Source organism: Dioscorea cayenensis, chromosome 20, assembly GCF_009730915.1.
Source record: "Dioscorea cayenensis subsp. rotundata cultivar TDr96_F1 chromosome 20, TDr96_F1_v2_PseudoChromosome.rev07_lg8_w22 25.fasta, whole genome shotgun sequence".
In the NCBI taxonomy this organism is placed as follows: Eukaryota; Viridiplantae; Streptophyta; class Magnoliopsida; order Dioscoreales; family Dioscoreaceae; genus Dioscorea; species Dioscorea cayenensis.
Genome location: NC_052490.1, coordinates 29637257 through 29663034, shown reverse-complemented (window position 1 = coordinate 29663034; position 25778 = coordinate 29637257). Strand labels below are relative to the sequence as shown.

Genomic DNA, 25778 nt, shown 5'->3' with positions numbered 1-25778 from the left:
TCTTTGTTAGGAAGCAAGGGCAAAAGAGGAAACAAACATCACAAATCTGACATCATTTTGAAATCCAAAAAAAAGACCTATAGGGGTAAAACGGTCATTGCATTCACAAAAACAAACAATGCTCCCGCGGTCATTCTGACCGGGCCCACCGTCTGATCTTTTCAATCCTTGTCAATATTTACTCAGCGATTCCATTCCCAAACTTTCCTTATTTTCTGAAATCCCCACGTGAAATCCCGAAAACACCCCTCTCCACGTTCCCCAAACACCATTAAACCAGACCTTATTACGTGTCTCCCTACTTAAAAAGCCAAGAAACCAATAAAAGAACGCCACGTCAACCAAACACCTTTTTCTATGTTTGTAACAAAACAGCTGATCTGGTTACCTTGTCGCTACTCTGCTCTCAGACTCGGTTTTCTCCCCCGAGCTCTGTCTTCTCTCTCTCGCGTTTCGGTCTTCTTCTTTCTTTTTCTCTCTCTCTCTAGAAAAGGTCGGAGCTTTAGAGAGAGAAAAGCCCTAACCCTAGTGCTCGAGCTCGCGCGCTTGCTCTGCAATGGAGGACCCGCAAGCTGCGCTACCTGCCGGCCGGCCTCGGACGCGGCACTCTCGGAAGGGGGCCTCGGGCGTCGCCGGGGGGGCTGGCGGGATGAAGGTGGACTACGATGATGTGTTTGGGGGTCTGCCTAGGTTTTCGGGGCCTGCCAAAGCAACGAGGGGGGATGAATATGTAGAGATCTTTGGTGACTTCGCTGCATCGTGTTCCATCCCTTTCCTTGAGCTTCCGGTGGGATTTGATGATGTGGATACTGGGGTGGACCCTCGAGCTCCAGGATTTGACTACCGGGAGATCTTTGGGGGTTTTAGCGGTTCGGATTTTGGAGTTTCTTATGAGGAGTTGATTGCGGGGAAGACCCCGCCGGAGGATTCGAATGGGAGGTGAGTTTGTTTCACTGATTCTTAAATTTCAAAATTATTTATTTTGTCTGAAATTTAGTTCATTTGAGCTAGAAAGTGGATTCATGCTGATACTTGCTTGTAATAGAAGTTAATCATTGAGGGGAAAAAAGAGATTTTTCCCCATTTGTTCGAAGTTTGATTGATTTTGGTTATTGTTTGTTGGGTGATTTTAGTTTGTTATCGTGATAGAGCCAAGTCACCTGCGTATTTTCTGGTTAAGTTGTGGAATGTTGAAAGGGACTGGCTACTGAACATGCTTTAGTGAGTAAAGTCGTTTGTTTGGTTTTTAATCCTCGTTTTTGTTGCGGATATTATATCACTGCAGCTTATTGATGAAGAATGGTATCTGCTTTATTGAATCAAAGGACAATTTTTTTTTTCAATGGATGGTTCATATGGAAAGTATTTTTCTCATTTGTCTGGTTAAGAACTTCTGCCATGCTGAAAGGATAGTACTTATGTAACTATGTTATGATTGTCATGCATCAAGTGAGGGTTACTTACTGTATGGCAGTTAGTGGTGATGGGTTTGTGATATTGAATTTTGCTGCACCAGCTCTTAGCCTTTTACCAATTGAATAAGGAGAAAAATTTACCAGAATTAGTTTGCTGGAGCAGTAGGATTGCTATTGCTAATGAGAAATTTAGCTTGTGAATATGAACCATTGAATGTCTAATGCATTTGTTACTAGGATTGAATTAATTTGCTTGCCTTATTTAATAAGATGAAACTTAAAGCCATTCTTTTTGTATATGGATGTTGCTGTTTGAGATGAGCTGTGTCCTGCCCTTGGTGAAAGAAGTTTTCAAAGAATTGTCAGTCGTACATATTGAGCTAATATGGTATTTTGAATAGAACAGATAGAATAGTGATATGAACTCTTCATCCTATGATAATGTTCCATGTTCATTTTTCTGATTGGGTGTGCCAGTAATGCCGGGTCTTGTGCATGGTTGTGGAGTGAGAAAAATCACAGGAAATGTTTTAGAGGCTGTTTATTCTAGATATTAAATTTGGAGGGTGTTCCACGTGAAGGTTAATGGACTGAAAAGGTACTAACTTGCTTTTTGAAAACGCCGTCATAATTGTAACTTATTTAAGGATTGAGTTGGAAAGCGACACTTGGGGCAGGACGGCTGTTTATCGTCTTGTGATGACGCAAACAACTTGTATACTAGTTGTCATACCCACAGTTTAACTAGTTTCCCCCACAAAGTGCCAAAACTATTTATACAATCAACTGAGAAAGGATTAGTCTTACCCTAATAATTGCTGCCAACTGTCAAGGGAATGAAGTTTCCATTCAGCGCGCTGATTAGCTGTTCAACATAATTGATTTTGCCATTTGCTATTTACAAAATATGAGAATAATTTGTCGTTAGCAATGCCATACATGAAATGTGAATTTGTTCAGGAACTATGAATATAATCCCGCAAACATTGGTCTCTTATAGCAATCAAAATTTGTAACAGTTCGTTCTGATGCTGCTTCAAACTACTGAAAAATGGTTTTAGTACTCAGGCCTCTGGTGTTGCTTATGTTTTCCATTATTGTCATATTAGTCATTTGGTGTTAGAAATTTGGGTTCTGCTAGCTCATTATGTGGGCTTCTGATTTCTTCTTTTGTTATCAATTTACTTTAGATGTAAACAGATATGAACATGCAATGTTCCTTGGCCTTTTTCGACTTTGGAAATATTTGAGTACAACTAGTAGGGGCATTTCTTTTTTATTGCTTATTTTTATATTTTTGATAGGGTCCCAAAGAAAACAAGCAATAGACAGCAGGCATCAGAAGCTTCTAATTTAGCTTCACAGACTCCTGACAATGAATTTGTGGCATCTGTGGAAGAAGATCAAATCATTTTTGATTTGCACCAGTCAAATGGTGGGATAAAGAAGCTCGACATGTCAGACCACAATACAAACTGGGGAGGCGTAGAGGGAGGTCAAAGTGCACCGTTAACTAAACATCATACCATTCCTGGCTATAACTCTGTGGTGGATGCAAGCTCACCAAATTTGAGAAGCGATAGTATTCCAGAAGTGAAAGCTAATGATCCGAGTCTCAGTTCAGACCCTTCAGATCCTAATGGGAAAATAGCTGACATGAAACAGGAGAAAATTTCTATGGCAGCCTCTGATGATGCCAGTACCGGTAGTTCGATAATTGATCTGAAGGATGTGAAATCATTAAGCACCAAATCTCCAGCCTCAGAAGATGTTTCTGCAAATCTGCAATCACATTCACGTTCTTCTAGCTATCACTCAACGACATCTAGTGGGGATATATCCTTTCATGATCCTACATATGTTACCATATCTGAAATCAGCCTTAGGACTCAACCGTTGGAAGTGCCACCACCTTCAAGACCACCTCCCAAACTAAGTAATAAGCAGAGTCATCCTAAAATCAAGATCTATTCCAGTGCCAATGATGCTGAGCGAGGAAGTCTATATAGACAAACAAGTGATAGCTGGAAATATTATAGTAGTTCTTTTTCTAAAACTGATGCTGTTCAAGGCTCAGTGAAAGACGGTTCTAATTTCTTTGATGTGGAGGTTGATGCAAGTTCAGCTGCTGCAGCTTCTGCTGCTGCCATGAAAGAAGCAATGGAACAAGCCCAAGCTAAATTGAAAAGTGCAAAAGAATTGATGGGGAGAAAACGAGACGGTTTCCAAAGCCGCAAGAAGCTGCCTCAGCATGATAACATAAATTTCAAGGAAAGAAAGGATGTTGAAGCTGCTGAAGAAGTGAACTGCTGCATTGGAGATATACCCCAAATGAGGTTCGCAAAGGACGAGGAGAAGATGAATGATTTTCTGAAGCAAGAGAGGCAGAAACACACTAAGGCAACCAAGATAGCTATTGATCAGGCAGAGAAGGAAACGGGTGCTGGCAAAGAGCAGACAGTTCAAGGGGAAAAATCAAAATCCTCCCCATACAACCTGGAGGAGAAAACTGTGGAACAGAAAATTGATAACCTTACTTATGAACAGGAAGAGAAGGAAGTAGATAAGCAAGAGAGCCGCAAACACACACAGGACAGAGAGATAGCTATTGATCAGGAACAGAATGAAATTTGTGCTGGCAAAAAGCAGGCACTTCAAGGGAGGAAATTGAAATCATCTCCACACGATCTGGAGGAGAAAGCTGAGGAGAGGAAAATAGAGGACCAATTTTACGAACAGAAAGAGAAGGAAATGGACAAGCAAGAGAGACAGCGCCACACTGATGCAACCAAGATAGCTATCAACCTGGAAGAGAATGAAATGCATGCTGGCAAAGAGCAGGCCCTTCCAGGGCAAAAATTAAAAGCATCTCAATACAACCTGGAGGAGAAAACTGTGGAGAGGAAAATAGATGACCGATATTGTGAACGGGAGAAGGAAATGGATAAGCAAGAGAGACAGAAACACACTAATGTGACCAAGACGGCTTTTGACAAGGATGAGAAGGAAATGCATAAGCAGGAGAGGCAGAAAGACACTAAGGCAACCAAGATAATTATTCACCAGGAAGAAAAGGAAGCGGAAAAGCAAGAGAGTCAGAAACATGCTAAGGCCACCGAGACAGCTGTTGATCAGGAAGAGAAGGAAATGTATGCTGGCAAAGAGCGAACACTTCAAGATAAGAAATCAGTTTCATCTCAATATGACCTGGAGGAGAAAACTGGGGAATGGAAAATAGATAGCCAATATTATGAACTGATAAATAACAATAAGTGTAGACCTGCTCAAAAACTGTCTGAGCAAGAATGTGCTCAGAAGACATTGAAGGGGACCAAAGTGCAAAACGAACATGTGCAAGACTGCAAAGTGGTTGAAACACCGAATGAATTAAAAAAATCAAGAAAATTGTGGGCTGTTAATGAACCGCATGTAGTAGAAAAAATAAAGGTGAATGCTGAGACTATGGCTAGCAGAGAGGACGAAATAAAAGAAATTCTAAGTGCAATTCGAGAAGCTCATGTACAGGAAAAACATCCTGATGTACAAGAAGTAGCAGATGTGTTTAGTCTAGGTGAAGAAAATGAGAAATCAGAGGATGCTCAGGAGATCTATCCTGGTGTTGTGGATGAAATAAAAGAAGATGCCATCAAGGAGACGACATGTGAACCTCATGAAAGTGAAAATGTTCAAAAAATTGCTGATAAAACTAGTGTTGTGAATGAAACTGGGAAAGAATTTGATGTGCTAAAGTATTCATTTATGCCAGAGCCAGGTAAGAAATTTACAGCAACTCAAGCGGATATTCCTTGGGAGAGTTTTGAAAAGAGACATGAGTCATCTGAGTTGGGATGTGCTCCTGAAATTCATGAAATTGACTCGAAAACTGATGTGCTACTGGTTGCGGAAGGAATTAACACTTTGAGCATGATGCAAGAATCATGTGGTTCTGTGGAAAGTAAGAAGGCAGTCTACATTGATCGGGAAACTAATGAATCAGAAGAAAATGTCAAACTGTCCAAAGCTGCTAAAGGACCTGGTGAAGAATGCGAAATCAGAGAGGATTGTAAAACAACAAAGGTTCCTCTTGGGTATGTGGAAAATGCCATGAAAATGGCAGAAGCAAAAAAAGTCTCTCTGGAAAATCAGAATAAGAAAGGAAAAGAAAATCTACAAGAACTTGAGAATGATGAGGAGCACATGATGGAATCTATGACCGAGAATTCTGATGAGTCACAGATGATGGCTGAAGCAGACAATATAGAGGAGGAGAATGAAAAGCCTAAACTAGTTCAGGCAACTTCAGATTTGGGGAAGAGCCATAATGGTGTGAATAAAGCTCAAGTGGTTTGTCAGGATCCAGAAGATTTTGAACTTGTGTCAGCTGTCAATTTGGACAGAAATTGCAACGATGCAAATGCAGATCTTCTGGTTGGCCAGCAGCCTGTAAATGAAAGCTTGGAAGCTGTCCGACAGGTTAGATTGCCAGAATCAGAGAAGAAAGGGAAATTGCCAAGTCTGCTTAAGGTAGACTCAGAAAGTCATTGTATGGGTGCAGTTGATAATTCAAATATTAACTCACAAAAAACAGAGAGTATGAAAAGTGTAGGCAGAAAGAGAGAGAGTGAAAGAGAGCATGAGAAAGAATGGGCAAAGAAGTTAGAAGAGAAAGAGAGGGAGAGGGAAAGAGAAAAAGATAGACTTGCTGTTGAAAGAGCTACTAGTGAAGCTCATGAAAGAGCACTTGCTGAAGCGAGGGAAAGGGCCGAAAGGATTGCTGTGGAGAGGGTGACTGCTGAAGCTCGACAAAGAGCATTGGCTGAGGCCAGAGAGAAAGCAGAGAAAGCTTCAGCTGAAGCATTAGAGAAATCATTGGCTGAAAAAACTTCTAGAGAAGCTAAGTTGAGGGCAGAGCGTGCTGCAGTCGAGCGGGCTACTGCTGAAGCTCGAGAGCGTGCTGTAGAAAGAGCAATTGCAGAAAAGGCTGCTGCAGAAGCCAGAGAACAAGCTGAGAGACTTAATGGCTCTTTTAGGGATAAAATAAGGAAAGACAATGAAGCATTGAACAATCTTAGGTCTAGTGATAAGGGAGACGGTGGAATAAGGATAAGGCCTGGTTCTCACGTGAGTAATGACTATCATCATTTTGTGTGCTTCTGGATGCTCCTCTAAGAATGTGTTAACTAATTTATAACTCGTGTATGGACATGCAGGATATTCGACACAATGAGTCTCAAAATGTGGGATCTACCCAAAAATACTCTGCATCTATTAATCATGGTAATATGTTCTCCATAGATGCCATTTCAGATTTCCATTTACTAGGACAAAGTCAGACATCTTTTTTACATCTTGAACCAATTCTTATATCCTTTTGGCTGTTTGAAGGAGCTGCTGGTGAATCAGCTTTAAGGTGTAAAGCAAGGCTAGAGAGGCATCAACGTACAGTTGAGCGTGCTGTATGTGCTTGATATGTCTTTGTATTTTTACATACATTTTGTTCTTGTTTGGATTGCCTGATGAACTCACAATAATTTGCCTTGTAATCTTCAGGCAAAAGCACTTGCTGAAAAGAATATGCGTGATATTCTCGCTCAAAGAGAACAAGCAGAGAGAAATGTGTGTTTTGGTCTAATGGCATTTTAATTATAGCAGGACTGCAGTGTCAGATTGTTCTGATTTTCCTTGGCCTTGTTTTCTGACAGAGGTTAGCCGAATCTCTTGATGCTGATGTCAAAAGGTGGTCAAATGGAAAGGAAGGGAATTTGCGAGCATTGTTGTCGACCCTGCAATATGTAGGCACCCCTTCCTGTTCTCTGTGGTTTTTTAAATTATTTGTATGAAATCATATATTCATCTTAGAACCAAATGCATTAAATTAGTGGTTCTATTATTGGTATTTGATCTATGCTACATGTACTGTCCATGTTAGTCTGATACAAGTTTGTTTTCCTTTTCCCTCAAATTATAATGCTTTAGTATTTTGTCAAAATTACGAACCATTGAATGATTAGTTTATCTGATCTCATGCATTGACAAATCAAATATCCTTGCCTTTAACATTCCTGATTAAAATAGCAATGAATTTAAGGGTCCAGCTTCAATGCATAGCCAGAATAAATAAAGCTACAATACACTCTGGTAATTGGTATCACATTTGGAGGCTTCCTCTCTTATAAAGATTTTGACTTTTTCCATGACTCTTTCCTATTCAATAATTGCTCTTGTTAGATTTATCATGTATGTAGTAGCTTGTGCGAGAAAGCTCAAAATTAGCATATGTCAATCGGCTCCAAATTTAACAAGTTGTATGCTTGACTTCCATTTGAGAAGATATGTTAAACTGCAGATGGATTTCATCTTATTTATATGCTTAAATGCTTAATCTTTTCCTCAGTCCCTGTGATATTTATTCTGTTAATGAGATGGAAGGCTCCCTGTGTATGATAATCTGGAGAGGAAATGCTCCTTGTTTATCCAGTGCTTCTTGAAGAACCATCAATTTATTAGCTTAAATTTTATTGTTTAATCGCCACCTCGTTACCTTCTTCTGATAAAATGAATGTGTTTTCTGTTACCTTTTATTTTACTTATTCTCTATTTGTTGCACAGATCCTTGGTCCTGATAGTGGTTGGCAGCCAATTCCCTTGACCGAGGTTATAACTGCTGCAGCTGCCAAGAAAGCATACCGGAGGGCTACTCTTTGCGTTCATCCGGACAAGTTACAGCAAAGGGGAGCTAGCATTCAACAGAAGTACGTTTGTGAAAAAGTCTTTGATCTACTTAAGGTGTGTGACTTTCTTGACACCGGCCCTTGTCTGCTGATTTTTCTATTTTCGCACTCAACTTGACAAAGTGCAAGCTTATGATTATTGTTGCTCGAAACTTTAATATACCTTGGACATGTGTTGGAGGAAATTATCGGTTACCCTTCCATTTCTTGTGGTGCAGGAAGCATGGAACAAGTTCAACTCCGAAGAGCGATAAGCCGGAATCTATATGTAACAATGTTAGGAAGATAGTCGTTGTAAAGCTAGATGCATTATATTTATTCAATTTAGTAAGTTCAGACTTTTGCTAAATTAAACATTCTTTCTTTATGTTTCATGCATTACCTCAAATGTTCTTCATTATCAGTTGCCCAACAAACAAAGAAGAAAAGGTCTAAAATGACAAGGAAGATCTTGTTTGGTTTGAATTTGTAGAGAAAATTACCCTAATTTCAATTATTGAGTTTTTCTTCATAGTAGAAAATAGAACTGAGCAGGTGATGCTTAGTCATGTTCCTACTTAAAATGGGATTATTTATTTATTTATTTATAAAATTTGATTTGGTAAAATAATAGTATTTAATTAGTATTAGTTAAGTCAAAATTGGCTGAATTTGGAATAAATGTTTGTTTATAAATGCATTAACATTAATTTTTGTTTTAAAAAATTATGAAATAAATAGGAGATTATAATCTTGTCTGAGGAGTACCGGGGAAAAATGAAGACAGAGAGTACTAATAAATTGAATAATAAAATATATAATTGCACAACTTAGAGCAGTAGAGGTTGAATGAACTAGATTATTATTATCTGACATTTAATAAAAATAGTGTGGGTGTGTAGAGGTTTGTCACATTATTGAAAAATAAAATAAAATAATATAAAAATAGTTATCTAGTACCTAACAAGCTCTCATATTATACTAACATATTAAATACATTATAATAAACTTTATCTAGCCTTGCAATCTGGTTATGTAATATATGAATGACAAGGTTTTTATTTTCCAAAGATGTATTTAGAAAATTAGCTATTTCACATGTAAAGATAAAAAGTTTTTTTTTTAAAAAAATTTTATTTCCTACTCTGTGATGCACTTGCATCATCAGGTTTTTTTTAATCAATGTAAAAAAGCCTATCTATTGTACATATCATACATGATAAAAACATAATATGATAATGTACAAGGAAACAAATACAATAGATTAATATGTCAAATTGGGACAGCAAATGTAATATCATTATTTTATTTTTATTTTTATTTTTACTTTTTAATAGCAATGCTTATATCCTGACCAGTACTGCATTAAGTCTAACTTTAACAGCCTGAAGTTCATCATCAAAAGCCGATGTAACTTAATGCTAAAAAGATTATCAGAGATTATATGAGATTTAAAAAAGTGCTAAAACCTGCTAATTGTTATAATTCTTGGGTCCTAGATGAAAAGATTATCGCTTATTTAGCTGCTTTGAATGTGTTCAATTTTTAACTAAGTTCATATCTCACATAAGTTGTATGCTTGGCATTCAGTGTATTCAAGATAAGCACCGTGAACATTAATGGTCCAACTCCACCAAATACCAGAGCTATTTTTGAAACCAACGGCAATTCCTCTAGGTAGTTTACATCTCAAGTGAGATAATAACAAGGCTTCCTTTAAAAATTATGAATTCCCAAATTCAATTCTACATATCATTTAGCTCTTAAAATTGAACCTGAATAATGCATCCAAATGAAAAAGAGATAAAATTGTTTTTTCTTTATATCATGTTAGCCTCAACTTCACATACTTCAAAATTATATATCTATATATGCACACACAAACATTTATATACACTAAAAATCTAGACCCCAAGAATTATAACAGTTATCAGTCTATAACACTTCCTCTTCCTTCAGTCTTAGACAGACTGTGTATATGATAGCAATACTTATACCCTAATTAGCAGCTGCATTAAGTCTAACTTTAACATCCTGAAGTTTATCATCTAGAGTCGATGTAACTTAATGCTAAAAGATTATCGGAGATTGCCTGAGTCTGAAAAAAGTGCTAAAGATTGCTGACTGCTGTAATTCTTGGGGTCTAGATCAAAAGATTATTGCTTATTTAGCCGCTTTGAATGTGTTCAATTTTTTTGACTAGGTTCATATCTCACATAAGTTGTATGTTTGTTTAGCCACATTCAGTGTGTTCAAGATAAGCACTGTGAACATTACCGGTCCAACTCCACCAAGTACCGGAGCTATCTTTGAGACTAACGGCAATGCTTCTGGGTAGTTTACATCTTAAGTGTGATAATAGCAAGACTTCCTTTCATAATTATAAATTCCCAAGTTCAAATCGACATATCATCTAGCTCTTGAAATTGAAACTGAATATATAATGCATCCAAAGGAAAAAGAGATAAAATTGTTTCTTCTTTATATCATGTCAGATTCAACTTCAAAATTGTCAAAATGTTCAAAATTATATATATATATATATATATATATATATATGCACACACATATACACTAACAATCTAGACCCCAAAAATAATAGTCAGCAGTAGCACTTCATTCTATCTCAAACAGATTGTGTATATGATTTCAATGTTTATACCCTGACCAACAACAGCATTAAGTCTTTGATAACATGAAGTTTAGTATCAAGAGCCGATGTAACTTCAGGCTAAAAAGATTGTCGGAGACTGTTTGAGAATGCAAAAAGTGCTAGACTGCTGACTGCTATAATTCTAGGGGTCTGAGACTGAAAAAAATACTAGACTGCTGACTGTATAATTTTTGCGGTCTATATTAAAGGATTATTGCTTATTTAGCCACTTTTAGTGTGTTTAATTTTTTGACTTGGTTCATATCTAACATAAGTTGTATGCTTATTTAGTCCCTTTCAGTGTGTTCAAAATAAGCACATCGAACTTTATTGGCCTAACTCTACCAAGTACCGGAGTTATCTTTGAAACCAACAACGATGCCTCCAGGTAGTTTACATCTCCAAAGCTTTTGGAATCGTGAATTCCAAGTTCAAATCAACATATCATTAAGCTCTTAAAATTGAAGCTAAATAATCCATTCGAAGGAAAGAAGATAAAATTCATTTTCTTTATATCACGCTAGTCTCAACTTCAAATTCTTCAGAATTATATATATATATATATATATACATGCATACACATATGTACACTAACATTGTTTTCAAATATATGAGTTACTAGATTTTTATTTTCCAGAGATATATTTAGAAAATTAGCTATTTGTTTTATACTTTTATTTTATTTATATCTCATCGCCAGCCCTTCCTGCTTTGTGTTGCGCTTGCTCCATCAGGTTTTTTTTTAATCAATGTAAAAAGGCCTATTAATTGTACATATCTTACATGATAAAAACATAATATAATAATGTACAGGATCAAGCACAATAGATTAATATGTCATTGGGACAACAATGTAATATCATTATTTTATTTTTATTTTTATTTTTATTTTTTTACATTTTTAAAAGCAAAAGTTTTGAACAAGCCCAAGAACTTGTTGGAACTAGAAAGTGCCACTAACAAAAGTAATGTTTTAAAAAACGTTATAGCCATAATTCTTAAATACCTTTAAATTAAAATTTGTTTTGATGAATACAAATGTCAAATTTTGATTTCAACTTATTCAAACCACAACCACACATCAACAAAAATTGGAAGAAGCTATAAAATTATAGCAATCAAACAACAATATAGGAATTGATATTTGCTTGAAGTTTTTTATATTTTTGAGGTTTTTTTTAACAACGTGGATTAACAATTTCACACACATTCTCAACTATATTTTAAAGAGTCAAAATTTTCAATTTTCCGTATAAAAAAAAGAAAAAATTTAGCTCTTTTTGAGACATACTTTCATCTCTTCGACTTTATCTAAATCTATTGTATTTTTGTGAAACAATGCACACCGGCTAAAAATCCACTTGGTGCTTTGTTATAGGCCCAATGGGAGAGTAAACAATTGCAGCCATTTCTATTTTTCTTGTTCCAAGTTCTCTCTGTTTTGTGTTGTAACTTTTGTTTAATTCTACTAAATTTATGATTTATTTTTTTTAAAAAAAAAATACATTAGTAGACTATTGTTCCGCTTTAAAAGGGTAGAAAGCACACAAGTGGGTGTGTCCGAAGAGGAAGCAAGAGCATCAGCTTGAACTCAAGATCAAGCTCCACCAACTTCTTTGATGCAAGTGAACCAAAGTCATGATCTTCACCAACAACTTCTTCCAATTTCCAACCCTTCAAAAAAAATGTTTCATGCATGTTAATTAATTAGCAATTGAGATCAGTTATTGAAACACAATTAACAATATATATATATATATATATATATATCACTTTGGAATATAGATATAATATTTGCTACTTACTGATCATATATGCCCTTGTTGGGCTAGTCTTTTTTTGGCAGGGGAGGAAGCAAACCTTTCTCCCTACATGACTTGAAAACTCCATCATACATATCATCCAAACTATACCTGAACTCAAATCCTAAGTCCAAAAGTTTTTTCGATGATAACTTGATCACATCTTTAACTTCATCGATGCCTTCAATTCTTCGCAATAAGACATAATCAAGCATTAATAATCTTATGAGAAAAAAACAATGAAAAAAGAATAATAACTGAGATTTACTTTGTAGGAATTTCGTATTCTGGATATTTTTCTCTTAGAAAGTCTGCAAGTTCAGTTATTGTCACATTTTCTGAAGAGCAAATGTATCTTCCTTTTGCTTCTGGATGCTCAAATAAGAATATATGAGCATTGCAAAGATCATCCAAGTGCACAAATTGAGCAGGATTCAGTACATAGTAGAATGATTCATTCCCTGCAAATTTCCATTCTAAACTTTTTGAGTTAAATATAAAATAAACTATAATTTGTTTGCCTTATGATGTCCAAATCAAACACATCTAATCAAACTAAGTACATAATGATTTCAGAATAGCATTTTGAAAGTATAAAAAACAAAGCACAAATCACATTATGCTTCTTGTCCTCTTTTTTCAAATACACAACATTATAAAGCAGTAATGAAAGTGGAAACTTCTCAGAAAGTGATGCAAGTGGCAATCATTTGTCTTACTTTGAGATGAATACACTCTAATATTAATAAGATGATCTTTAATATATACTACTATAGATTAATACACATCAATTGTTATGTACTAAAGTAACCGATACAAGACTATGTAGGATTTATGTTATCGTTAACAAAATAATGAAATATATGATGGATCGATAAGCATACTTGTTATCAATGCGAGTGCCGCAACCATTGTCAACGGTACAGTAGACATGAGGAATGGCCCGTTGATTACTGATGGAAGCACAGTAACAAGATCCAATCCATTTTTTTCAGCAAATTCTAATGCTGCCTTTTCTGCTACTGTCTTAGCATAGAAATACATCTGCACAGTCCCAATTTTAACAACTTTAACTGAAAAACAGATGCATAAATCACTTCAATGAACAGTTTACTAATAATAATAATAATAATAATAATAATAATCACCCAAGAAGTCATTTTAACATTCTTGCAAAATTCAACATCAGTCCAGGAAGTCTCATCATAAACAGTCTTCCTGAATGGTTGAATATTAACAGTTGCTGCCGTGGAAGTGTACACAACTCTTTTGACAGTCTTTGCCTTAACACAAGACTTGAACAAATTCACAACTCCATCAATGGTTGGCTTAATCAAATCATTCTGAAAAAAAAAAAATTAATTTAACTGCAAAAAACGCATCAAGTAATCACAGATGTCTCAAACATTGGAAGTTAATCAAGTAAAATATTAATTTCTCACTAACTTCAATGTCATTGACATTGAGATCAATTCTTGGGGGAACATGGAAGACTCCAACACAACCATTAATGACTTCATCAAAGCTTCCTTCAATACTCAAATCAGCCTTCCATAATGTTAGTCTTTGCTCTGCTCCTGGCAGCTCTAACAAGTACTTCACCTTCTCCAAATCCTCTACAAACTCAAAAACAAATAGATATATATATATATATATATATATAATGATTAATTGAAGACATACATATAAGATAAAGAAAACATGAAAAAGGTACCAGGATTGTTAATGGTGGCCTTGACTGAGTAGCCATGGTGGAGGAGCTGCATGGTGAGCCATGAGCTGATGAAGCTAGAGGCGCCAGTAACACAGACTGTGGTATTATCAGCCATTGTTAGGGAAGGAAAGGTTGAAGAATAAGAAGAAGAAGAGAGAAGTATGGATAGGAAAAGTAAAGGAAAGTAGAGAACAAAGTTTAGAAAGAGAACCTTGTAAGTAATTACTCTCCTTTGCTTCACTTCCACCTCCAATTCTCTTAATAAAAACATGGCTAATCTTAAGCTTACATGTTGTTTTAATTTTTATTTTTCTTCTTTTGACTTGGGATGATGAAACTTCAAAGGGGGTGATTGAAAAAGTTTGTTACATGAGGTTTTATGTATTAATTTATTTCTTAATTTTGGTTTATATATATGGAGGTTTTTATTTGGAAATTTTTTTTTAAAAAAAATAGTCAAATTACTCATCTTTTTGAGTATTAATGGTGAAACTGTTCTAATTTTATTTTATTTGCCAGTCTCCAGAATAACTTATGATGTTTTAATTTGAATTTAAATGATTTTTTATTTTTTAAGTTTTCTTTTGTAATTTATATTATTAAATGTTAGTTATATAACTTGTGTTAATAAATAAAATCATGCCTTTTTATTAAAAATAAAATAACTTGTATAAGTAGTTTTATAGAGAATAATGGGTTTTCTAAAATAGAAGTTATTCTCATAATTTCTTTAATTACTTTCATATTCTTAGCATGCCTATCAACTATAATTAAATTTTGATAATAGTTGAATAATTTTTTTTTTTATTTATAGGCTCAAATTAAGTTATGCACATTTTTTTTTAAAAAAAAAAATAGGTAAATAAAATATTTTCAAATATTGAGTTCTCCGCCAAATTTCTTTTACATTTTTTTAATATTTAATGTTTTAATTACAAATAAAATAAGCCTATATTTTGAAAAAAAAAAATACTAGTTATGTGATATTATATTTAAACTTTAATAAGATATTTGAGAAATAACATTTCATATATTACATTCTAAAAAGAGGCAGAACCACTTGATCAGCCCGGTTATTAGCGGCACTATTTTGGATCTTCTATGAAAAAAAAGGTCGTAAAAATTCAAATTAAAAAAAAATCATAAAAATAAATATATATATTATCACGATGATAGCCAAGCAGTCAAGACACTTAATTTTAATAAAGGAGGTCGAAAGTTTAACTTCATTCCAATATATGGTTGGTGCATAATAATAAAAGTGTATCTGTAATTTAGATAACTTGTTTATATTATTAAAAAAACATTAAAGGGAATAAAATTTTTCCTATACAAATAAAGAGATTTAATGTAAAATAAACACAAAACTTGTTGGTATGTATGTATATATATATATATATATATATATATGAGAAAATTTAAAGACATCTCAATTAGAGTAAAAAATTGATGAAAAAAATTATAAGAATTGATTCACAAGTAAAAAAAAATCTCTTGCAAAAAGAATTATATATATATTTTTTATCAAAAAAGTTATATTTTAAGACACAGTCACATGGCAATGACTTGTGGATAAGGTGGCCCATATGGTCTGTCACATTAATTGAGATATCAGTTTTTAATATGTTTTTTTTTTTAATTACTTGTTGACTAAATTAATTTTTTAAAGTTAAATGATCAAAGAGTGCTAATTAATGCTTAAGGAGCCATTAGTTATTTTAACCCTACTCTTTGCATGAGCTATAACAGTTCATAACATACATTTTTTTATTTGCTTAATACTTAAGAAATATTGACAATACGTGTTTGAATTTGTATTAACACTTTGGTTTAAATCTCTTTTAGATTAAAAAATTACTCTTATAAGTAACCAAGCCAAAACAACTAATTAAATATCTAGTATTTTTGAGATAATAGAGATCAATCACAAGGTCACATGCAAAAACCATGAATATATAGAGGACTTAATTTATTGATTTAAATTTCAATCGGGTAAATCAACATTGAAATTCACTCACAAAGATTTTAAAAAATATATCAACATTGAAATTCACTCACAAATATTTTAAAAAGTATATTAAGAAAATCATCAAGTTACAAACAATAATACGAAAATTTGTGAATTGTGATATTTCTAGTCATCCCATGCCTCCTATTATATATTGCTTCATATTTTTCTATATTACTAGATTTTCTTTGGTAGAGGTGGGAGCAATCCCTTCTCCTTACAACTTTGGAAAACTCCATCGTACATATCCTCCAAACTGTACTTAAACTCGAACCCCAAGTCCATAAGTTTCTTCGATGAAAATTTTATAACATCATTAACTTTATCAATGCCTTCGAATCTACAAATTATAACAAATATCAATTGTAAGTTATTTTTTTAGCAGTAATAATCAACAATTTTAATAGATAAATAAATAAACACTTACTCAATAGGAATTTCGTATTCTGGATATTTTTTTCTTAGTAAGTCAGCAAGTTCAGTTATGGTAACATCATGAGAAGAGCAAATATATCTTCCTTTTGCCTCAGGATGCTCAAATAAGAACACATGCGCACGGCATAAATCATCCAAATGAACAAATTGTATAGGATTTAGTATGTAGTAAAATGGCACATTCCCTGCAAATCAGTTTACAGATCAGTATCTAACCAATATGAATTGAAAATCATGCACATTCCAATTATGAAAGTGTGATATTGATCTAAATAGACTTCTCATAGTTGTTGTGCTCATGAAAATTAATATTTAAGAATTATGATTAGTAAATTTTTATGAAAGTATGATATTGATTTGAATAGACTTAATTTGCATAATTTTACTAGTGAAAATCAATAGGAGAAGAAGAATTAGCATACTTGTTATCAATGCAAGTGCTGTAAGCATGCTTGGAGGCATAGTAGACATGAGGAATGGTCCATTAACAAGCGTAGGAATAACACTAATAAGATCTAAGCCATTGTTCTCGGCGAATTCGAAAGCGGTTTTTTCTGCTATCGTCTTCGCATAAAAATAAGTCTGCATAAATTCAATTTCAATCAATGAAAAAGGAATAATTTTTAACAAGAATTAACAGAGATTAATTAAAAAATTGATATTTGATTAATTTACCCAAGCAGTCATCTTGACAGTCTTGCAGAACTCAGTATCAGTCCATGAAGTTTCATCATAAACAGACTTTCTGATTGGTTGCATGTTGACAGTGCCTGCAGTGGAAGTGTACACAACCTTCTTCACAGTCTTTGCCTTGAGGCAAGACTTCAGCAAATTCACTACTCCTTCAATGGTTGGCTTAATCAACTCATTCTGAAACAAAATTAAAGCCATAAAATAAACTCCATCCTGGTGAAAATTTAATTATATATGTATATATAATTAAATAACAAAATATTAAACTAGTAAATATTTTGAAAGAAAAATTTTGATTGAAATTTAAGGTGAGATGCTAGAAGCCACATAAACAAATAGATTTTTCGGCCATGTGTTTTTTTAAGTACATAAAGATTTACCTGGAATTTGGATTTTTAGATCAGTAGTTTGACTGTGGAGTTTTTTAAAATCAAATTTGATGGAGCCCCATAAAAAAAATATATCTTTTTGATGGTGTGTTTTTTTTGACTTACATAAAAATTTACTTAAAACTATGATTTCTAGATCATTCTTAGTTCGAATGTGGAACGTTTTTATTCAGGATCTACTTACTTAGACAACAGAGTCTCTATCACTTGGATCAGCTGTTTTTAAACAAATAACTTTGAGCTCAAATATATATATATAACACTTATTGTGAGAGGTCTTATCCTTTAACCTATAAATGAAAAGACACACAAAAGGAAGGGCCAAAATAAGTCACCTCATGATCCTTAACTTGGAGATCCATAGGTGTGGCAACATGGAAGACACCAACACAGCCATTAATGGCTTCATCAAAGCTTCCTTCATCAGACAAATCAGCCTTGTAAAGTCTTAACCTTTCATCTGCTCCAGGCAGCTTCAATAAGTGCTTCACCTTTGTCATGTTCTCTACATCAACACAAACACAAACACAAACACAAACATAAACGCATCATCATCTCAAACCTCACAAACACACTGAAATTAAAACATATATATATACATATAGACATAAACATATATATATATATATATATATACAAACATAACTAGGAAATATCTTAACTTGGATCACGGACAGTGGCATTAACTGAGTAGCCTTGCTGAAGCAGCTGCATGGTAAGCCATGAACCAATGAATCCTGAAGCTCCTGTCACACACACACATCCCTTTTCAGCAGCCATTACTTCTTTCTTAATTTTCAAGGAAATGTAAGTATACCAAAAATTCTATGAGAGAATGGCAGGTCCCTTCTTGATGTTTGTCCATATATAGAGAGAGAGAGAATAGTATCATTATTTGGGGCAGGTGGAATTTATTTCCTTTCCAAGAAATTTAATGCATTTTGGACCCTTTACTATTTTCTACAAGGAAGTCATTGGAACAACGTGGTATACTGGTTTGACAATAGAAAAAAAAAAAAAGTTATTATAACTTTATTGAATTGGATATCATTTTTTATGGTGCTTAGTAGCTGCAAGAGTAGGTGTCATGGTGTGCATTCGTTTTCTTTGGGGGACCTCTGATTTCAATTTCTGATCACCAAGTTTGAACAATCTATTTGTTAGCCTGCTTTTGGTCACTGCATGCTTTATCCTATTCATTGCTTTTGACTTCTTCATGGGCAAGGTGGGATTAGACCTTTCATGGGCCGGGCCGGACCGGGTTTGGGCCAGGCTTTATCCATAATTACTAAAATTCAAACTTGTTCAAACCTGGCCATGCTCGAAAATCTGGACCTTAACCCTTGCCAGAACCCGCCCAAATTTAATGACCTCTACCCAAGGCCCGCCCAAACCCGCCCAAATAGGTTTTTCATCAAATAATATATAAGTTATAAAAAAACTTAACAATAACATTAATATGTGAATATGACCAAATATTATTTAACAAAACACTTAAAAATTAAAATACCAAATGCAAATATTTATACAATTATAACAACTAAAATTCAAACTATTATAATCAATGACAATCAACAATAAATATGTATTATATAAGTATATACAAAACTAATTAACAATTAATCAATGGAAATTCAAACCATTATATATATAGGTATATACAAAACTAATTAATAAATATATTTTATAATTCAGGCCAGGCCGGGCCGTGTCGGGTTTTTAATAATAAAAATCAAACCCGGCCCATTTTTAAAATGGGCTTCTTTTTCTGTCCAAGACCAGAACATCGGGCCCTATATATTTGTCCAAGCCCTCCCATTTTTTGGACAAGCCTTCGGGTTTGAACGGATAGCCCGGCCCTTGGACAAGTCTAGGTGGGATGCACCTACTTTCATTTTATTTTATTTTATTCTATATAGTTCTTAATTTACCCTCATATTGTTCATTTTTGGCATTAGCGTTTCCCAACACGCAAGCTATGTATTAATGTATATATATTAAAATGCACTTTTGTTCTAGAGAGAAAACTTTAAGTTTACTTTCATATTTATATATTTATTTTTTAAAGATAGATAAATTACTCATCTTAATCTTATGAAAAAGAAAGTCTTTTAACTTTTTATTTGGTAACATAAAAAAATTATCATCCTTCAAATATGGAGATGACATGAGTGTCTTAAATTAGCCCTTAAATTATATAAAAATAATAATTTTAATTATATTAGGAAAATAATCTTTTATTAAGTTCTTTTATTAGAAAACTAAATTTATATAAGGGATAGAGTTTGTGAACTATGAATTATTCTATTAAAGGAAAAACAATAAATTATTTATTGAGAGGAAAAAAAATAATTATGCATGAAAACAAATTGCACCAACATGTGGTTGCGCTTTATAAATTATACAAGCTTTTATAAAAATTTATGCAAATTCACACCGAAGGAGACTGCACCTTGATATATAGTAGAGGTTTTTTATAATTAACTTAATGCACCTTGACAGTAGTGGTTTTTTATAGTTAACTTAAAGCCGTGTTTTACTCTAGTTGCTGATTTTACTTATTTTCATTATTTTCATATTTCTTATGTTAGACAATTAAAATAGAGGTATATGATCAATTCCTCTAATGATCGGATAAAAAGGAGTTAATTATCAAATCAAATGTTCCTAAAAAAAAGTCTCAATAAAAAGATTTCAGGACTTTTGAATGCCACCATCTATATTGTTCATTCGACAAATTTAGATCTTCACCAAATAATTGAGACACATAATTGGATGTATTGTTCCTTCGACAAATTTAGATCTTCACTAAATAATTGAGACATATAATTGGATAGATTAGATTCAAGTTTTAAGTATTCCATATTTATCTAAAATAATAAAATAGTAATGTATATATATATACACAAGTGCAGTGATCTACGCAAGTATCGAGATCCAATGGTTCAATAGTGATGAACATTGTTTTCACACCCACTATGTTATTGTGACTGAACTATAATAATTGAATCAAACATCTTGATTGTTCCGGTGAGGGTGATATGTGCTAAGTTCACTCAAAACCTCACTCAAAGATTAAACACATACACACAATCAAATATCAAGAGAAGGAGACAAGCAAATTGGTAACCCAGTTCGGCACAACCTTACCTAAATCTGGGGGTTAAGGCCCGGAGAAACAATTCACTAAAAGAGGTATAAGAACAAGGAGTACAACACTCTCTCAATACAAAGAATATCCTCTCAAGATTGTCCGACGGCCACACACTCAACTCTCACCGAAGAGTCTCTCACTGGTTGGCTCGTCCTAAATCTTCGAGCTGGATCTCTTATATAGACGCACCGACGTCTAATACAGTTACCTCTTTTAGAATTCTCCGCGAATCCTAACTTGGACAACTTCCAAAGTTAGATGTTGCAACACCCAGTTGCAACATGACCCACCTTACTGAACATGACTGAGTTCTAGCCAGATGCACCCGAATCTGCAACCTTCAACCTCCCGGTTCTTTCAGTCCGCCTCGTAGTAGTTTACTCGACTCGAGCTCCTCCTGCTTGCAGCTACTTCCTTCCTCACGTCACTTCAGTAGGTCTCCTTCTCCCGAGAGTCGTGCCCACCAAGGCACACGCGACCATTTCACCAAAGATAGCCACCGAAGATCTCCCGATCTTCTTTCCAAACTTGACCCAAGTTTGGTCTTCCCGAATGATCTTCTTTTGGCACATGAAATATTGTTACTAAACTTGATCTCATCTTCATCTAAGTTTAGCCTTCAATATCTTCAAGCATAATCTCCAATCATCCATGCTTGGATCTCTAAATCTCTAATCATATCTCATGCAATCTTCAAACAATCTCCACACATGACGAGTCTCCATGAATAGTTCCGCCCATAGAAAGCTCTTGGATCTTCCTTGAAATTGAGTTTCTAAATATGGTTTTGATAATCTCCTTGGCATGTTTTTACCTTATTTAGTTTGTGTCTTCAAATAGCTTCACACCAAACTAAACCTTGTGTCTTCTAATAGCTTCATACCAAGTTTAACTTGTGTCTTCTAATAGCTTGAAACAAGCTTCATGATCTTGAATTCTTGCTAATGATAGAATATTCATCTCTCTTCAAATAGATCTTTCTAAAAAGGAGTTCTATCAAAGATATGAATTGTCATCCCGGATCTTACCAAGGATAGACAATCATACCTAAAATAAAACTTACCTTTCTTGAAGAGATCCTATAGTCTTAATGCACTTTCCAAAAATAGTTTATTATCACATGATTGTATTGAGAGGAATATCTACTAAATAAAATCTCCACTTTGATCTTCATAATAAAATCTTCACCTTGATCTTCATCACATGTCATGACATCATCATTTGCCACATCATCATCCTAGTCACTTCTTCTTTTGATGAGTCATCATAGCCACGTCATCATCCTCTTGCCATGTCACTACTTGGCTTGTCATATAATGCCAATCCATACCAATAGACTTAACACATCTAAATAGTGACAAATCAATCCTCACCATCCAAGATGATTTGCACCCCAAATCTACGGGCGTGTGTACATCAACCATTATATATCGAAATTCAACGGTTAAACAGTGATGCACATTGTTTTCACACCCACTATGTTACAGTGTTTTTCACACTGACTAAACTAGAACAATTGGATCCAACACCAAAATAGTGCCAGCTCAATACTAACCTTTCGAGATGATTTACATCCGGGACTTTTTGGTGATTGCAAGGGACATTCTAAGAACGTCCTTAGATAACTTATTGCTATATATATATATATATATATATGTCGTAATCAAGACTATGCTACATCTTTTCATTATTAAGTAACCCAAAATTTTAGCATATTTCTGCATCCAAATATGGAAGATCATCTGATAATGACCTCGTTGGCAAAATCAAAGGGTTAGGTTTCATTACATTGAAGTGTCCCCAACCCTAATTCAGGGAGGATGACTTCCACCAATCATCAATCACCAAGTCAAAGAGAAAAGATTGACGATATATGTGGATTTAAGTTTGGGCTTGGATTTGGTTTGATTTGATCAATTCCAACTATGCTTGACGTAACATACACGCACAAAATGAAATATATTATAAATAATTTTAAAGGGTCATTTATTATTTTGATTGGACTTGTGGATTGATCTAAGTGTATTGTTTTTGTAGTTTAAAAATAAATTAATTCAGTGTAAAGTATAAGAAAATATGTATTTAGAAACATAAACAAAATTAGGAGATCATGAAAAAAGAGAGGGAACGAGAGAAGTCAATTTGGAATTATAGTTAGATATATCATATATTTACCTAGTTTTTTAACATAAATTTTTTAATAGTACTAATAATAGTAATACTTTTAAATAAAAACATTAATAAATATAAACTCATTAAAATAGTCATTTTAAATGCTAAACCTATTTTAAATTTTGATGAAAAAGTTTCAATTTAACAAGGCATAACATAGTCACCAGTGTAACACCCCTACTATGATTGGATGGAGGCTTAAAAATATAAAAATGAAAACAAACATAATGACAATAACTAAAAATGACTTTAATAGCAAAATTATTCAAATTCTATAAACCTTAACATCATATTTAAATATATAAAAAAACATTTTACTTATTTCTACAAAATTAAAGAATTTTAAAATATAAAATAATAGCTCTATTCAAATGCATACAATTTAATTAAAAAATAAAAGCAGAATATATCTCGGATGTAGGTACAAAAATTATATTGGTTTATCAATACAATATACAATGCACTTGCCATAATTACTTAAACCAAATACTTTTCCAGTTAATTTACATTTTTCTAATTTAAAATTTTGTTGTCAATTTTCAATTACTAATGGAAAACAACCCACTTGTATTTTCATTTAAAAATTAATTTGTTGAACTATTAAATAAATCTTTTATACTTAGTTAGTACTTTTTCAGTATATATATCTATATAAACACACCGATTTCTTGATTTTAGATTTGAACAAATAGAGACTTATATAATATTCATATTTAAGTTAAATGTAACTCAAAAATCATTCAAAAAGAGGAATAAGAAAACTTGTTTAAAGAAAGTGGACATCTTGAAATCTCCTTGAAATTTGTCAAAATTACTGTTATTAATTTGGAGGATTGCTAATATATTATTGCAAGTCACCAAATGTTGTCACCAAATTTGGTAAGGCACCTAAATCATGGAAATCTTGCACATAAGGTAATACAAGCAAAAATCAAACGTCATCGTAATGCAAGCAAAACAAGAAAGGAGGAGAAAAGAGGCAATATAATATAATATAAGATAAGATAATATAATATAGCACGAGATTAATCATTCAATCATGTCACTAAATTCTTAATTAATTTCACTACAATTAGATACAAAGCTAACATTAATTTGTTGAAAAGAAAAAAAATGCTTATATACCCAACAAATATATTGGGTCAAATTTGGGTATAATTGTTATAACTCAAAAATATAAAAGAATCTTGATTTCATATGTGTGTATACATAAATCTTTTATTACAAAATAATTTAATGAAAATTTGATTTTTACTAGCACAATAAGAAAATAATAGTTTACCCACACCAATGGGCAGGAAATACCAACAATATAACGAGAAAATACTAAAATCAAAATATATCAAATTTACCTATAAAACATTACAGATTTTCCCACACCCTTATCTAGGGATGTATAATTTCTGGGTAATTTATGAACAAATAACACATGTAGTTCCCCCTCAAAAATGCCTACAAATTATTTACGGAAAACTTGTGTGAATCAAAGTTTTGTGGGTGATTTGTGGATAAATTGTATGCACCTAATTTACCTACAGATTGCCCAGGGATGTTGTATGTGGGTATTGTTGTTGTGAATCATCTGAATGTTAAATTTGACTCTACAATGTCACCCTCGAATTGTCCAGGGATATTATTAATGGATAAAATACATGTAAGTGATCCCTAGATATTTAAATATATGCATTTTTCTCAAAATGTACCTAGGGATTACCAAGACAAAATACCATGGATAAATACATCGTGAGTAAACTCATGGTAATGAGAGGTGAGTACTTGAGACTTAAGATTTACCCGTAGTTTATCCAAGATCTTTTTGGGTTCATAATTAATAAGAAAATAATACTTAATTTTTTATCTCAATATATTATTGTATTTAATTTTATTTAATTTTATATTTATTTTAGTATAACATGATCAAATTATAATGATGTCATTAAATTTAATTTGAGATTTATATTAAAAATTATTTTTATAAAAATTATAAATAATCATTTAATAAAAGAATATAAAAAATAGAATAATGTATCTTATAAATTATAAGTATCCCCTTGTCATAGCTAGGATGTTAAATATCAACTGAAATCATAAACTGAAATCATAAATTACTTAATTAACTTACTAATTTTTTTAGTATAATATATAAATTAAAGTAAATAACTATTAGGATAATTTTTAAATAGCATACTAATTTTTAAATAACTATTACGATAAATTAAAATAAATAACTACTAACTTACAAATTTATTGAAGAACGATCAAGATGAATGCATAATATTAACCACATATATATATATATATATATATATATTTGAGTGTATACATTAATTTTTGGTTCTCATCCTATAAATTTAAGTTTTTTTGGATTGAATCAAGTCCACCTAATTTGTTTTGTTTGAATCTAGTATAGTATAAGAATTTGGTTTGTTTGATTTGTTTACAACGAGCCTAGTTAATTAAAAATATAATATATATCGTCAAGTTGTATTAGAGTCAATAATAGCTCTATAGTTAATTTGGTAAACATGAACTTGAACCTATAAACCTTAGTTTTTGATTTTATAAGTTTAAGCTTTTAGGTTGAATTATACTCACATAATATGGTTCATTAGTATCTAACAAAAACTAGTAGT

The 25778-nt window shown here is 33.0% G+C and overlaps 3 protein-coding genes across 4 annotated transcripts; 1 reads left to right on the top strand and 2 right to left on the bottom strand.

The window, feature by feature from the left end:
* Positions 1 to 218: 218 nt before the first annotated feature.
* LOC120251169 (auxilin-like protein 1) lies at positions 219 to 8495 on the top strand. Its single transcript, XM_039259706.1, has 8 exons — positions 219 to 939; positions 2720 to 6536; positions 6626 to 6692; positions 6801 to 6871; positions 6966 to 7031; positions 7118 to 7207; positions 8025 to 8201; positions 8365 to 8495. Exons 1-8 carry the CDS (start codon positions 557 to 559, stop codon positions 8398 to 8400), a joined length of 4707 nt encoding a protein of 1568 aa, XP_039115640.1. The 5' UTR covers positions 219 to 556; the 3' UTR covers positions 8401 to 8495.
* A 3673-nt stretch (positions 8496 to 12168) lies between these two features.
* Positions 12169 to 14448, bottom strand: LOC120251735 (bifunctional dihydroflavonol 4-reductase/flavanone 4-reductase-like). 2 transcript variants are annotated; one of them, XM_039260372.1, is made up of 7 exons: positions 14295 to 14448; positions 14027 to 14196; positions 13729 to 13923; positions 13465 to 13624; positions 12849 to 13056; positions 12584 to 12769; positions 12169 to 12452 (listed from the first exon to the last, which is right to left on the bottom strand). In XM_039260372.1, the coding sequence occupies exons 1-6, from the start codon at positions 14407 to 14409 to the stop codon at positions 12607 to 12609; spliced, it is 1011 nt and encodes a 336-aa protein (XP_039116306.1). In that variant the 5' UTR covers positions 14410 to 14448; the 3' UTR covers positions 12169 to 12452; positions 12584 to 12606. The 2 variants fall into 2 exon arrangements, with proteins under 2 accessions (XP_039116306.1, XP_039116307.1); XM_039260373.1 differs by having other exon boundaries at positions 12849 to 13041.
* A 1895-nt stretch (positions 14449 to 16343) lies between these two features.
* Positions 16344 to 18653, bottom strand: LOC120251964 (bifunctional dihydroflavonol 4-reductase/flavanone 4-reductase-like). Its single transcript, XM_039260616.1, has 6 exons — positions 18482 to 18653; positions 18155 to 18324; positions 17413 to 17607; positions 17160 to 17319; positions 16730 to 16922; positions 16344 to 16642 (listed from the first exon to the last, which is right to left on the bottom strand). The coding sequence occupies exons 1-6, from the start codon at positions 18597 to 18599 to the stop codon at positions 16480 to 16482; spliced, it is 999 nt and encodes a 332-aa protein (XP_039116550.1). The 5' UTR covers positions 18600 to 18653; the 3' UTR covers positions 16344 to 16479.
* Positions 18654 to 25778: the final 7125 nt, after the last annotated feature.

Coding starts and splice junctions, on each gene's coding strand:
- LOC120251169 (XM_039259706.1), top strand. CDS start 557: ATGGAGGACCCGCAAGCTGCGCTACCTGCCGGCCGGCCTCGGACGCGG. Junction 6,537..6,625: donor GGATAAGGCCTGGTTCTCAC/GTGAGTAATGAC, acceptor ATGGACATGCAG/GATATTCGACACAATGAGTC. Junction 8,202..8,364: donor AAGTCTTTGATCTACTTAAG/GTGTGTGACTTT, acceptor CTTGTGGTGCAG/GAAGCATGGAACAAGTTCAA.
- LOC120251964 (XM_039260616.1), bottom strand. CDS start 18,599: ATGGCTGCTGAAAAGGGATGTGTGTGTGTGACAGGAGCTTCAGGATTC. Junction 17,608..18,154: donor TCCAAGTTAAGGATCATGAG/GTGACTTATTTT, acceptor ATTTTGTTTCAG/AATGAGTTGATTAAGCCAAC. Junction 16,923..17,159: donor AGCACTTGCATTGATAACAA/GTATGCTAATTC, acceptor ACTGATTTGCAG/GGAATGTGCCATTTTACTAC.
- LOC120251735 (XM_039260372.1), bottom strand. CDS start 14,409: ATGGCTGATAATACCACAGTCTGTGTTACTGGCGCCTCTAGCTTCATC. Junction 13,625..13,728: donor ATGTTAAAATGACTTCTTGG/GTGATTATTATT, acceptor GGGACTGTGCAG/ATGTATTTCTATGCTAAGAC. Junction 13,057..13,464: donor GGCACTCGCATTGATAACAA/GTATGCTTATCG, acceptor CAAAAAGTTTAG/AATGGAAATTTGCAGGGAAT.